A 14,908-nucleotide genomic window follows, 5' to 3' on the forward strand; every position below is an offset into this window, starting at 1 on the left:
CTCTCCCTGAGTCAGTAATCAAACACATTGGCCCTAATACACAGGCCATTACAAGAGCTCTGATGTTCCATCTGCACACAGCCGGCACAATGGTGTCATTATATAAACAGCCCTGCTGCTGCAGCCAGCCAGATACTACCACACCACACCAGAGTCCCGGCCTTAACTGACCTACCCCAGTAAATGGAGAAGTGTTGGGATGATCTGACCTGAATGTGCTTGTGTAGTCGCTGCTAGCTTAACAACATTATCCATCCTGAATGAATGCTCTGGTGTTAACAGTAGGCTATCAGTTCTCACTATGACCGGGGACTGTGTGGGCTGTTGAGTATCAATGCAAATGTAATAGAATCAGGTTGTTGTGAAGGAATAATATCTAATGCTATTATGTTGTCTTTGGTAGCGATAGCCCGACCAAAAAGGATTAGGGAGATTAGCGATAGGCCCAACTCAAATATAACAAAGAAGGGGGTGGGAGGGTGGTGGCTTATACACGCTCGTACATGTGTGTGTGTGTGTGTGTGTGTGTGTGTGTGTGTGTAGATTCAATCTTGTTTTGGCAGTTGATACTTTTACGGTGGCAATGCATAATATTTGAGAAATGTGTTTAGAGTTTTAGTTTAGAGCTAAAGAGCCATATTTCTAGTTGTTTTGAATTATTTAACTAATGATGTCAGATTGTGCCAGACCTTGTCCTTGATGTCATTTTTTAGCAAATGCTTTCTGATAATCAGAATGATCTGATTCCATGTGTTCTGTTAATGGGAGGTTTTGACACACACACACACACACACACACACACACACACACACACACACACACACACGAGTGCAAGTGTAAGTGTGTCCATATCGTCACTTTGGCTAATTTGAATAATCATTTAATTAAATTCAACTGTCATACCTCAGCATCCTGGAAGGCAAGTTTGACAGTAAAAACACAGCCTCCCACTCAGCAATGCTTGATCGCAGATGGTGATGGTAATGATATTTCATGGTATGTCTGTTACGTTTTGAAAGGAAAAGTAGGATAATTATATTCACTTTGGCGAGTGATTAGTTTTATGGAGGTGAAGAAGTAATTAATGAATTCTATCTCATTCTCATTTATTGTTACACTTCCATGTATTGCTCCCTCTTGTCTAACTCAAGAGAGTACAAAAGAGTATCAAGTGTGACAAAGCTTCAGCACCGATGAGTCAGAGGGAGAATTACTTTGAGGCCCCAAGGCGAAGCATACGTTTTCGTCGTTCTCTGCAGTCTCATCAAACTCTGATACTACATGGCTAGCCTTCACAGAGTCTAGTGATACTTTCCTCTGAAATAAAGTCCCTGTCTCAGACCTGACTGAAACCAAATCCCAACAGCAATGAATAAAAGAATTTAGTTGTTTTCAAATTATTCCAATTTAAGATGTAGATGTTGGAAGTTTATTTGAACTGAAATCATCACTTTCTGATTTGTGAGTGAGATGTGATTGCCATTCAGTTTTTCACGCTTGACTGTGCTGGTTGCTAGGAGGCAATCATTTCCTTCATAGCGGGAGCTTTGCTACTGAACCAACTATTTGTTGTTGAAGCATCTGAGGCATAAACATCAATCCTAATAGCATGGGAAATGCTGGTGCTTCATCTTAAGATGCAAAGACATGCATGAAGCAGCAGACCGTCAGAAGTTGACTGTCAAATCTTTAAATCAATCAAGAGTCTTTTCCTAAGCGAATAAAATTGTGTGTTTGTGTTTTCTCGCTCCCCGCTTTGCCCCCCCGTTGCACTGCGTGATTTTCACTTGTTCATACAACATACCTCATCTTCAAAATATATTTAAATGCTAATTAAGATGTTAGTAGCTATCTACTTTATGTGTGCAAAGCATCTTTAGCAAGCTCTTAGTAGAACATTTATTTCAAAAGCTGCAGTGTTAGTCCAATCAGCGGTCTATAGCCATCTGACCATGGGCTGCAGTCACACATGCACACACACACACACACACACCAGTCGATTCACACTTATCATACTTGTCTCTCCCACCTTGATATCAAATTCCCCTCAGTGGGGGAAAAACAGTAGAGAGAAAGCCTTGAGCTGTAACAGCTCTGAGAGTTGCACCAGATTTTCTAATTATGCAGCAAAAACTGTCTACGTAAACTCTTTGTTCTCCCTCCTTTTGATTCTGACGGGGTAATGTTCCTAAACGCCTCTTTCTCCTGTACAGAAATCATTTGTTTGATGGGGTAAACATGAATGTTCCCCCATGACAGACACACACAGCCTTTAACAGTACCCCCACTCGTATGAAAAGAACTTGTGACACCCTGTTCTTGATGAGCATGTCTGCTAAAGCAAACCGATCCTAATGATCATGGTGATTATCGTAATGATCCAATAGAAGTGGATAATGAGGTTATTTGCTTTGGATCAAGGCGGCCTGTAAATTAATAGCTGAAGAAACAGAGGGTAACATTCCAAACAAGATGACAGAGCTGTGTACTTAAGTGTATCTCCGCCACCACTTTGTTTAGACAGCCAGGTCTGTCTTTGTAGTGATACAACTGACTGTCATTTGCCCTACCTCCTGCTCTCTCTCCTGATCACCCTCCTCACCTTTCCACCAGTGAAATTGCTGTCCATTCTCCCATTTTGTGGGCTCTGGTCTCATAGGGATATGATGTTCTGTTCTATTAGAAGAGAAACAGTGATGATAATAATGGTGGATGTGATCAGTGCAAAAGGTCATCCTATGGCCTCGGGCGCGTAACATCCTCCAAGTAGGGAGAGCATAGAGGGCGAAGACACCCATCTCACACCCTCCAAAGACTCCTAACCTTCCACCACCCAGAGGCAGACTGATTCATAGGCACAGGCAGAAGAAATGCTTTCTCCTTTGCCAGTTTTTATGCTTTCTTACTATTCCTTTACTGTTCTCACTTGGCTATTTTCAGAAGTTTCCCCTCCCACTCTATCTTATTTATTCTCCTTATGCAGAAAGTCATCATTTCCCTATTTCGTTTGTTTCTTACTTCCTTTGCTCCTTCTGTTCCTTGTTTATTAGTTACTCAGGGTGCGTGATGCTTCCTGTCTCCTTTATTCTGGCATTTCTTTGTTTCTTTTTTCTTTTTTCCATAATTTTAGCTTGCGTCTTGCCTCTTTTCCTTCTGCTCTCCCTTCATACCACACTGAAATGGTGTGTTGTGTAATGCTGGCTTTCTTTTTTGTCACAAAATAAAATCAATTTATCCCCCCCTGCATTTTTCTCTCCTTCCCTCCCTCAATCTCCAAGGTTCCCTCCCTCCCTCCTTCCCTCTCTGCGTTCTTTCCCCGGCCCTCCTCATCTTCTGAGACCACAGGAGAGCTATTGTTGAAAAGTACAGACAGAAGCACAGTCAAAAGAAACAAGAGGAAAGACAGATTTTTCTTATTAAAACCACAAAAGTTGGAGAGAGAAAAAAAATGAAAGCCTGTCACTGCACAGGAGGGGATCACTTTTTGACCATTAATAATACAGTGAGATTGGGTGGTGGTGGTGGTGGTTGGAGAGGAAAGGCCGTGAGAGAGCGTGGAGCAGCCAAGGCTCCTACAGTACCACGTCACATGTCTATTGCTATTTGTTTACTGCTTTTCTTCTCTTTCTTTGTCTGTTCTGCCCTCCCTCTGAGCGTGTCCTTTTCTCTCAGTTGCTGGTCATAGAGGGTGGTCACAAACAAACTCAAATTAAGGCACAGGCTGCAGTAGTGCAGAGATTGTATTTGTGTGTGTGTGAGCGAGTGTGTGTGTGTGTGCATGATGGAAATAAACGCTGGTGTAAAAAACAGCTGCTGCGGATGTGCTTTGTACTCTGTGTTCTGCTTTCGTTCTCTTTCCCTCTTCACTGTTTGCCCTCCCTCTCTCTCTCCCTCTCTCTCTCTCTCTCTCACTCTGTCTTGCTCGTACTCTACGACATCCAACATACTAATCCACACAGCGACACACAAGCAGGTTGGTGGCTGTGGGCCGTGCGTTGCCACTGGGGAGGAGGGTAAATATCAGAGAAGGTCAGGAAGAGGAGGGGCTGAAGAGGTGGAGGGGAAGCCAAATCAGTGATGATGAAGAGAGGGGGTGAAGCCACGCAAGTCACTCAGGATCTGCCATCTTGGCTGCAAAGAAAAGAGAGCTTGGCCATTGAGTAAAAATACACAGATTAAAAAAAAAGTGACTCATATTTTGGGGTGAAGGTTAAAATCAAGATTGGCATTAGGGTTCAAAATTCAGCATTCAGATATCCATTTTCTCTGCTATATGTGCTTAATCAACATCAACATCTTTAAGCTTCATCAGAATTAATAGCTGTGAGCTATCTTAGGCACATTTTTTGTGATTAAGCACGACATATTTGCAAATGTTGGAAAATACTGAGGTTAAATAAAGATCTTGTCAACCCAACATAAATTTAGAGAGTTGGAGCTGCCAAACAGTTAGCCGGGGCAGAAGTGTTAATTGTGTACATTAGCTGATCATTTTCAGACAGGGAATGAAAAATGTCACTGAAAAATAAGTAGTACTATGTAGTAGTTGAACCTGTATGTATGTGTGTGTTAGAGAGTGAATGCACGATCATACCCTCCTATAGTATAAGTTGGTTGGATCAATCAAATAAAAAGGGTAGAGGATTGGAGAGATCAAAGATAATCCTTTCAACCCCCCTCCAAAAAATAAAAAAATAAATAAAAAAAAAACAAAGTACACACACACACACACACAGATACAGAGAGACGCAGTCCAATCTGTCTGTTTCATCAGCAAGCTCAGCAGGAGGAGTATTAGTGCTAACAATACCGTCTCTACTGTTTTCTGTCTTTCAGCCGCTGGCAGGGAGAAAACTGTTTCTACTGTCGAAAAATCAGAGCTAAAGTTCCAGATTGTGATTTATTTCATTAGGCAAATAAGATGTACGAGCCCTATGGCACTGCTGGCTGAGTCACCACTTTTCACTGACTCACTTTGTGTGAGGGCCCATATGCAAACACAAACACAGAAGACATGTATTTGTATTTTTTTTTTCACATGTTGAATATAGCTTCGTTTAACAGCCCCAGAACATATGTACCATGTCTGATTTAATCAAGCATTCAAACACTGTAGAGGGATGAGCTGGTAGTGGTAACAGCTGTTGCCATGCCATCCTGCACAAAATGGCCTCAGATCTCCCTGTCTGATCATTATACCTGACCACCAGAGGGGGAGCCTCTCTCCTCTCCCTCCTCTCCTCCTCTCCTCCTCTCCTCTCCTCTCCTCTCCTCTCCTCGTCCTCCCCCTCCTCTCCTCCTCTCCTCCTCTCCTCTCCTCTCCTCTCCTCTCCTCTCCTCTGATACCGTTTAGTATTCTATGCCAGTCGTAAGCTACTCAGTTTTGTGCAGAGTTATTATCACATATTCCAGTGATAAATGCAGAATAAATTAGTCAGCACTGTCTAATTTAAATGCCAAACTGTGAGGGGAAAGAATGAAAAACAGAACAGAATGGAATAATTTCTCTTTATGGACATATAGTTACATACAAATGTTGATGAGGCACTTACCTCTCTGTTATTTCTATCCTTCTTTTTTCTTGCAGGATCACCCTCAGGGAGGGTGTAAGCTGAGGAAGTGCCACCCCACTCACCTGTGCCTGCTGACCGGCTCTACGCTTTAGCCCCACCCCTCGCCCTGCCCCCTGGTCAGCCTCCAACATGGCTCTAGCAGTCTGGATCATCTTCACCTGTGCTGTGGCTTTCAGTAACATTGCTCCATCCTCGCAAGGTGCGTAATAAATATTATTCAATCAAGCCACATTAGAGATAAACGCATCAGCATTCAGTATTTATACTGCACGTCTTCAGTGTTCATTTATATGTACTATACATACAGTGTGTAAAATGTTGTATTACTTCACTGAGCACGCTTACGATGTGGCATAAAAGTGCCTGTTGGTTTGACCGTGCCCCGTAAGTGGCCTGACCAGGTTATTGCAAATGAGGATGTAATATTTATAAGTTAGCTACGTGATGAAGGTTGTAAGTGTATTGACTTGCTGACCAGGCTAGAAACCCTGCACTTGATTAACCAAACTGTCTCTACGGGAGACAGAGAGAGGGAATGTATGAGCGAGAGTGTATGTGTGAATGTCAATAAAATTTCTTGTCATCTTGAGTTAGTTGGAGCGTGGCAAAAATATAAGGGGGAATCCGTGCATGTAATGGTGCCATATGTGTGACCTCCTTGAATGTGCCTTGTACCATAAGATATTTCATTTTGTGCTTGTGTGCTTGTGTGTGCGTTAGCTGATCTAAGCCTGGCAGCAGGTGACCTGGTTGGGTTGAAGTGATGCTTGAGGGTGTATGTGTGTTGCAAGATGTGTAGGAGGGAAGAAGCAGGGATTGCAGGGGGAGGCAAAGGGCCGATGAGGGAAAGGAGGGGCTGTTGGGTGTCCTGCTAGTGGCCTGCCACAGACAGCAGCACACCATCTGCTGTATGCTCTCAGTTAGCTCAGTGCCAATGAGCCGCTGGGTGATGGACAGCTAGGATGGGGAGGTGGAGGAGGAGCATCAGGAAGAGACACAGTCATCACTGGGAGGGGCTGGTGAGGAAGCAGGAGGAGTCGAAAAAGCTGAGGAAGGGAGGGTAAAATTAAAATGTGTTAGTGTACGCCTGCGTCAGCATTGGTTCTAGAAACCCCTCTGTGTAAGCTCTGATTGGCCAGGTGCAGCTCTAATTTGAGGAGGTGCTATTTTTTTTTCATCTTGATTTGGCTGGTTCGGAACACTGGATTTGTGTATTGTACGTTTTGTTCCAATGGACACGTTTTGGCCTCTGGCACTATGTTCTTTGGTGTTTGTGTGTGTGGGGGTGTGTGTATTTGTGTGAAATAAGCCTCCAACTATCTGTGTGACCTGGCACTTGGGGTATTAATAATGCATTAATAATCAATTGACTGTTATCTGCATTCAGCCCTAAAGGCACAGGCACAACATTTGGTTTGATGAAATTAAGAAAATATTTTTCTAATGGACTCAGGGCTTGCACATAGACACATACTAATGCACACCCACACCATTTTTGGTGTTTATAATTTGGCAGCCCATTTTTTTGGCTAAAATGTATTCTCTTTTTTGTATGTGTGCGACTAGAGGAGCAGGAGGAAAAAATAAAAAAGGACAAGGGAGGTAGAATTTAAAGCAAGAGGGCCTTGATGTGATGAGAGCGGCTGAAATCACTCTCAGGCTAATCAGAGCTCATTTGGAAACCTGCAGGATCATCACACATGGCTTCACAGTCTAATGTGTACCCCTGCTCCTCCTCGATGTCCCGACTAATCTGCCACGCTTTAACCTCACTCTACTCCAGACTGCATGTTCTAATATTTACCCTTAGCACTCACACATTTATTCTCCGCTGGAACCAGCTCTTTAACACAAATATTCCTCGCCGGCATGAGCTTTGTACAGATACTTCTTTCCTGCCCTGTTCTGTTCACCTGCCTATTTCCCACAGTGATTATTTATCTTGTTAAGTCACTGTGCTCTTTGAAATGCAGAAGCAGTGTGAAATGAAAAACATTTTCATCTGTGAATGCAAACTAATACTAACCAAGGAATATACAGTATATACAAAACCACCAGTCCAATCGAAGCAAGCTTCCTGACAGACTGACATGCGTACTCTGACAAACAGAATGTCCCGCTGATTTCACAGAATGCTCGAGAATGTACAAGCCTTCATACGCAGTGTTGTTGCTCTGAAAGCCCATTAGGCTTGCTTAATGTGGCAGGCATTGCAGGCAGCTGCGCCGTACGTGATGAAGCCCTGACACAGAGCTTTCATTTAGCACAGCGCAAGCATCATTGTGTGCGTGTGTGCGTATTTATGTGCTCCAGTGGCAGCCAGACCATTATAAGGCTACTTGTAGGCCTTTTGAGTCCGTGTGAATTTGCAAGTATGTACACACTATATGTGTTTGTACGGTACGTCCATTAGTGCAAAGTGATGTATACGTGTGAGAGTCTGTATGGGTTTTTGTGCTTACATGGGTGTGTTAACATGTCCTGATGAGTGTGTGTGTGTGTGTGTGTGTGTGTGTGAGGATTTATGTGACCGTGTGTGTTTGTGCCACTCATATCAGGACACCAGTGCCAGCTGACTGGTGGAATCTGTTTCCATCTCGCCTGTATTTAAGCCTTTGCTTTCAGATCAGTCGCGTGGAAAGGCCTCTGGTCCTTTAGTGCACATGCAGACATTTTTATCTGTCTTCCCCACTCCTCTCCATCTTTTTTTCTTCTGTGCCTTTTCCCCTGAACAGTAGTTATTATTTAAGTATAGGGGGCTAGCTGTTTTTACACATCTTCTCAACAAAGTGCTTTAGTCTCTTGACTGTCCTTGGATGGTGACAGAATGTCTGAATGGGGACTGAGCTCAATGCGGCATTTTGGTTTCCATAATACAGGGTTGGATAGTTATTTTTCATAGTGGGCCACATGAAGAATTCACGATGTCTTTGCAAACCAGATGCTTTTATATGACTTGGCTGACAGTTACTTCGGCTCTAAGCGTTGCTCAATCCTAGGTTTAAAATTCTGAGTGAAGATCTTAAAAAATACTTGACCTGAAACCACATCCAATATTGAATTTCTGCGAGAGAGAGCAGGCTTTCAGTCCTGCAATACTTTAATATTAAAATGATAATTTCAAAACTGCGACCTACTCACTAATTCATAAGAATTGATCCTCTGACAGGCTTGTAGCAATAATATTTCTAGAGGAGGCAATAAAGCTGTAGTGCCGCTAACCTTGCTATGTGCACTTGGCTTCTTGTTGTTGTATAATTTGCTGAACAGCATACTGTATTGCTTTAATGTGTATTGTGTAAACTCTAAGCTCCACAGCTTCGTAGCTATCAGACAGGTCTGGAAAGCTGAACATACTTCAGGCCGAGCTCCGGAGTTGCGCATGGTATTAGATAATCAGAATCAGAACCAAACGATCAGCTACTGTATATTCAAACAAGTCAATGAGGTGAACTTGGCAGGCTCCAGGCTGCTGTATTCTTTTGTTTCCTAATCATCTGTCGATACATTGTATGGGAAGTATCCTGGGAAGTGTTTTTACTGAATACTCTATAAGCATGTGTTGCTACTGTACAAATGACCCAATTTCTATTTACAAAAGTAATAGTTGCAGAATCATAGACAGACAGATGACTTACACTGGACTGGTTTAAATTCAGAACTATACAGGCATCTTGCATTGTCAAGTTTCTAGTAGTTTTTTGTTTTGAAGGCCACCAGAACCAGTATTTATGTGTTCATAGAGACAAGTAATAACTCTCATTTTGTCTGATAATGACCTTTGAATATGTTTTGCCATGTTTTTTTTTCTCTGCTATGAAGCTGAAATCCACAGGCTTCACTGACACTAATTGCTAATCTAGTGGCTTGTGAATATTGCTGCGTATCATCCGGATTTTGCAATAAAGAATTGCTGCGAAGCCTTTTTCTTCTTCTTTTTTTGTGTCATGTGCATGTTTTCAAGCTTTTGTTGCCTCTCCATCTTATTAGCAATAGTCAGTGCTTCTCACTTCTGTCACTCCTAACGCTCGCCTCTTATTTTCACCCAATGCTTTCTCTCTTCTAACACCTCAGCTATTGCTTCCTCTCTCTGTGTTTGTCCTTCTTCCAAACCCCTCTCTTTCCACAGGTCTATCTTGCCTTCTCTCTATTGGATCTCCCTTCCTACTCTATCTACCATTTTGTTCCCCTCCTCCTTTTTCACCATCCCCACTAGTCTTCTCTTTCACCTCCTTCCTCTTCTCCCCATCACCTTATCCCATTTTCTAACCAGCCTCCCTCCTAGAGTATCACCTCCCTGGCTCTGATTTTCTTCCCTTCCCCTTTGCCTACTATCTATGAACAGTGCACATATCTTGTCGTTATTCCCTCCTTTTCCACTCCTTTCACCCTGTTTTGCCTCTTTCTGTCTTTCTCTCATTTGCTACCTCCCTTGCTCCCTCCCTGGTGCTGGGGGTTGCTGTGCTCTTCAAAGCCCTTGGCTGAGAGCAGTAGATCACAGAGTGGCCTGTGTGAGTGAAAGGTTAATGGATGGCCTTTGAACATATATTGGTAGTTGGGGGTGGGCAGGAGAAGGAGGGAGAGGCCAGGGATGGCGGTGTGTTCTTTCAAACCTCCCTTTGAACATGACGCATGCCGCTCTCATGTGTCTGCGCCAACACAGGGGCTGTGCCTTTTTGTTTATTCATTCGTTCACAGTGTTAGTGCACGTGCGTTTTTGAGGCATGTGTGCCCATGTTGTTTGTGTGTTTGTGTTTGCTTGTAGTTGTGTGTGTCAGGGTATGTTAGTTTGTGTACATTGATTTGTGTGCTGCAAACAAGCTCCTACATAAATGATTGGGGATTGTGTTGCTGTTTGTGCAGTGTGAGTGTGATAGCTGCCTCTTTTCTCTCAGGGCCTAACTTTGAGGCTTTGTAGCCGTGAAGGACTGCGTGCATGTGTGTGTATCCGGGAGTGCTGGTTCATGAATGTGTGCAGGAGTGCTGGTGTGTATGTGTTCGAGTATGTCATGTGCTCGAGAATGTGTGGATTTGCCTCTTGTGTGTTTTGTGGACTGCAGATTGATAATTACCAGCAGCAGCTTACGCCTGGCAGTCAAGGGCAGAGAGAGTAAAGATTGGAAGAGAGAGGAACACAGGGAGAGAGATGGATGAGTGGAGAGGCTTGAAAAACAGTGAGAGGGCGGTAAAGGGGGAGAAAGGGATGGGAAGGGAAGAGGGGGGAAAACTGGAGGTGAAAGGTCAGGACAAGAGGGAGGAATGAAGACATGGAGAGAACGAGGGGAGGGTGAAGAGGACGGGTGGGGAGGGTAAATGGGAGAGTTTCCGGGTGGATGAAATTGGATGAGGGATCGAGGGATGGTGCTGAGGTGAAAAAGAAAAAGAAAAAAAACACAAAGAGAGGAGGAAACATACAGTATATGTTCAGTGCACTGTAGGTGAACAAGATAACACGCAGGGCAAAAGGGATTTAGCAGCATTTTACAGTCAAATTCATCTTTAATTCATAGATAAAACATACAGCTTACAGGAACCGCAGGAAATCTGCAATCCGTAGCTACAAACAAAACAAAGCAGAGCAGCTCATAAACATTCACAGTAAAAATACACACTAACACACACTCTGTCCACATGCCCGAGCCTTTGACTTAGCGTATAAGGAGGTTAATTAAGTGTCTAATGCAGCGGCGTGGCTGAGCTTTGGCACTCATCTTTCCTAACAAGTCTCGGGATGCGACTTGCAACTCTTCCAAACACACACACACACACACACACACACACACACACACACACACACACACACACACACACACACACACACACACACGCACACACTTTCTGACAGCAGGCCTTGCATGGTATTCACTCAGCCTCCCCCTCTCCCCCTCTTCTCTCCTCCACACTTTATCTCTCACACTCCCTCCTTCCTCTTATCACTTTCTTTTCTTCAGTCTCTCACCGCCTTCCTCATTTTCCTCTCTCTGCTTCTCTGTCTCTGCTACATTCTCCCAACATCCCTGTGGCTGTTTCACCTGCAGTTTTCACTCCACCACAGTGTTTGTATGAATCTAGGTCTGACTCACTGTCTGCTGGCCTGCCTCTTGTGATACGCGCTGGAAACAAAGAACAGAATAGAGTTGTGTTGGGCCTGTAGCACAGCTCCGATCCCTGGGGACATGGAGGATATTTTACACCGGGTGAATCTCCTACTTTTTAGGCAGGCTGATTTTTATTTTGGGCAATGCTGTTTCCCCCCGCTGAGGCGCTTTTATTGCATAATTAGGCGCCAGGGCCAGCAATGAAGTGGTTTGACAGTATGAGCACGTCCCGTCTCGCCTCCCTCCTTAAGTTTGTGTGTGTGTGTGTGTGTGTTGCTCTGTGTCTCAGTGCCTTTTTAACCGCCTGTCTTAATCTCTCTGCTATGCCTGCTAGTTCCCCCCACAGCAAAGTTTGTCAACACACAGTGAGAGTTCTCGAGGTTGAGGATGGATGAGGGTTAGGGCTTGTGTGTGTTTCTGCCTGAAAGAATTTTGGGAAGTGTGTGTGTGTGTGTGCGTCATTGCAAATGCATGAGTATGTGTTGCATGAGGGTGTCTGCATGTGTGTGTGTCCCATTTCCAGCGGGGGCATGTTTAATTCTCTTATGAATGATGTAATGTTATGGGCTGTGCTGTAATTCAGTTCAGTTCGAGGCCTGGGCTGCTGGGAAGAGAGGCTGTCTGTGCTGAGCAGATCAGAACAATAGGAGGTCCTCTCTCCTACAAATCTGTCTGCCTCACTGCTATTATGTCGGTGACCTTGTGCCTCCGCAAAGAACGGTCATCTTGTTCATCTTCTGCCAGCATCTAGTTTTGATGGTTTCTATCTTTTTCTATTGTTCCCCTGTCTAATATGCTCTGCCATTCAGTTTCTCCCTCCCTGTGTGTTAGCCTGACTTGGCTCCATCACAGTGGATGTGCGTCATTTTGGCGCTGCTTTGTGTTCTGACCTTATAGCATGGCTGGTGACTTCCCACACAGTCGCTTCTCATCTCATCTCCTGTCCCCTTCGACTGTAGGAGACAGGCAGAGAAGATGAGATAGCACCCTAGGTTTGAGGCCAGCCAGTGTCTTCTTTTCCTATCCATAGACACACTGACACACACACACACACACACTTTCCCACAAGCAGCCCCTACCCCGTGCACCCTCATGTTAGGCCTTTAGGTTTGTCTCCGGATGTCACTTTGTCACAACTCCTCAGCTTGAAGTCTGCCTGGATGTGACAGTTCTGGCCGCATCGCCTCAGCTTGTCTGTGGTGACAGGCCATGCTCCAGCGAGTCATTACGCTAACTCGCAGAGCTAAGTGAGTCACTAAGATACAGCGCTAAGCTGATAAAGTACTGGAGAAATTGGTAGGGATGATTCTCAGCTAGAGAGGGATTCCCATCACTGAGACCTCTTAGTTCTGTCCAATGACTGTAAAATGACTTGTTCTTCTTCGCTGGCTTTACTAAGGAACTAACCTGAAAATCATGAGGGACCAGAGCTGAATTTAAGGGCATATGTATATGTATGCAGTATATTTTTAATAATACATTGCGATCTCTGGGCAAAAAGAGCATATTCGACTATTAGCCTTAATGCCACTTAAAGTTAATTTTAAAGACGCGTGAATCCCACTTCATCAGCAGTATTCCCAGTTTTGTAAAATACCAATACTGCTTGGCGAAAATGTTCCCTGGCACTATGCTTCACTGCTATGCTAATGAGTAGCATTAGGAGATGACTGCTGGAACAGACAGAGGGGCTAAGAGGGGCTGATCACATTTCTGCCCTCGAAAGACAGCCAGCCATCCAGCTAACAAGTCAGCCTTAGGGTCACAGAGCTCCACAAGTGTAATCTCCTATTGTGACTCAATTGCAAAGTCGCTATCACGGTCTCTGGCTACCTGCAAGGCCAGACCTTCTCACTCAATTATTTCTGAGAAAACACACTATAGAGTGCCTGTGATAACACAGTCTAAGGTCAAATTGTCAGAGATGTCGGAATCAAAATGCTTTTATGTTTGAAAGCACACCACTGATGATGGAAAGATTTTGGTGATGTTTTAGTGAGGAGAAATCGTTGTGTATTCATACTCTGAACTTCTTCTAAATGTGGTCTCTCGGAATGGGTCTTGACATTTTCTCAAACTTCTCTCTCAAGTGTTGGCCACAGATCATGTCCCCCTATCTTCAAACGATGTCCGATCTTCGCCAACATTTGTGTGCGAGTATGTGCCTGTGCTTGAGAATGACAGTAGACATATAGACTCAAAATGGTAGAGAAAGAGTGTGCGCAACGACTACCTTAGCTTCTGCAAAATCATGATCTTGTCTGAAAGTCCAAGCATCTATCCACCCTCAGGCTTTAATTACTGTGTTAGGATAATGAGTCAAATCCAATCAGTTCTCTCTCTTGCTCTTAATTTGTATGGAGCTTCTATTATAAAGCCAACCACTTCAGCCCCTCACCAGCTGCCCTGGAGTGACACCAGGCCCCTTTTTGTTTGTGTGTGTGCATGTGTGTGTGTGTGTGTGTGTGTAAATTTCTGTCTCTTTCACATCACTACATCCATGCAAATCAGCTCGTATAATTATCAAATTGGCTCGCATCATTATCAGTATGTGTGACAATTGGTAACCATATCTTGCAGATGACAGATATTAACACAGTTTTCTATACCACAAGAGATGAGTCATAGTCTCACTGTGAGGGATTAGATCCACCTATACATATGGCTACTGCTGAGAAAGACACTTTGTCATCCAGATATTATGAGTCTGACAGGCACGACTAAATGGCCACGCGTGTATGTGTGTGCGTCTGTGTGTGTGTTGGCTGAAGAGACCCTGAAACCTTAATGGATTCCTGCAGAGTGAAGGACAATCGTAGCCCATGGCCAGTCCAAGCTTATCCTCTGCTCATCTCAGCTCAGCTCAGAGCCAGCCACAGCTCCAGCTAGGCCTCAGGCCATCTGGCTGACACACAACCACATATACACACGCACGCACGCACACACACACACACACACACACACACACACACACACACACACACAGAGTTAAGTTCCACACTTGTTTATAAATACAATATTTAAAAAATCTCTGTTTAAATCAGTATGTAGGGTGCATCCTGCTGTATTTACGGTGAATTCCAACTTAACCTGGAACTTTGTCGAATAGTGGGAGCGTAGGTGTGAAATATGTAGGTGTGAAATACGATATAATATGGAGGAAGTAGAGATTTGCAGTGGTGCCAGAAATAGGCTAGTTATCATGGTTGCTGCCATCATTGAAGTGTACTGGCTCAA

The 14,908-nt window shown here is 44.0% G+C and overlaps 1 protein-coding gene across 3 annotated transcripts in view; it reads left to right on the forward strand.

The window, feature by feature from the left end:
- adgrl1a (adhesion G protein-coupled receptor L1a) overlaps positions 1-14,908 on the forward strand; it is a 146,358-nt gene that overhangs the window by 83,110 nt on the left and 48,340 nt on the right. For all 3 annotated transcript variants that reach the window (XM_019264986.2, XM_019264985.2, XM_019264987.2), the window contains one exon: positions 5,588-5,772. In XM_019264986.2, coding sequence (XP_019120531.1) covers positions 5,703-5,772 — 70 coding nt within the window. In that variant the 5' untranslated portion in view covers positions 5,588-5,702. The remainder of the gene's footprint in view (positions 1-5,587; positions 5,773-14,908) is intronic.

The sequence above is a fragment of the Larimichthys crocea genome, chromosome XII (assembly GCF_000972845.2).
Source record: "Larimichthys crocea isolate SSNF chromosome XII, L_crocea_2.0, whole genome shotgun sequence".
Lineage (NCBI taxonomy): Eukaryota > Metazoa > Chordata > Actinopteri > Sciaenidae > Larimichthys > Larimichthys crocea.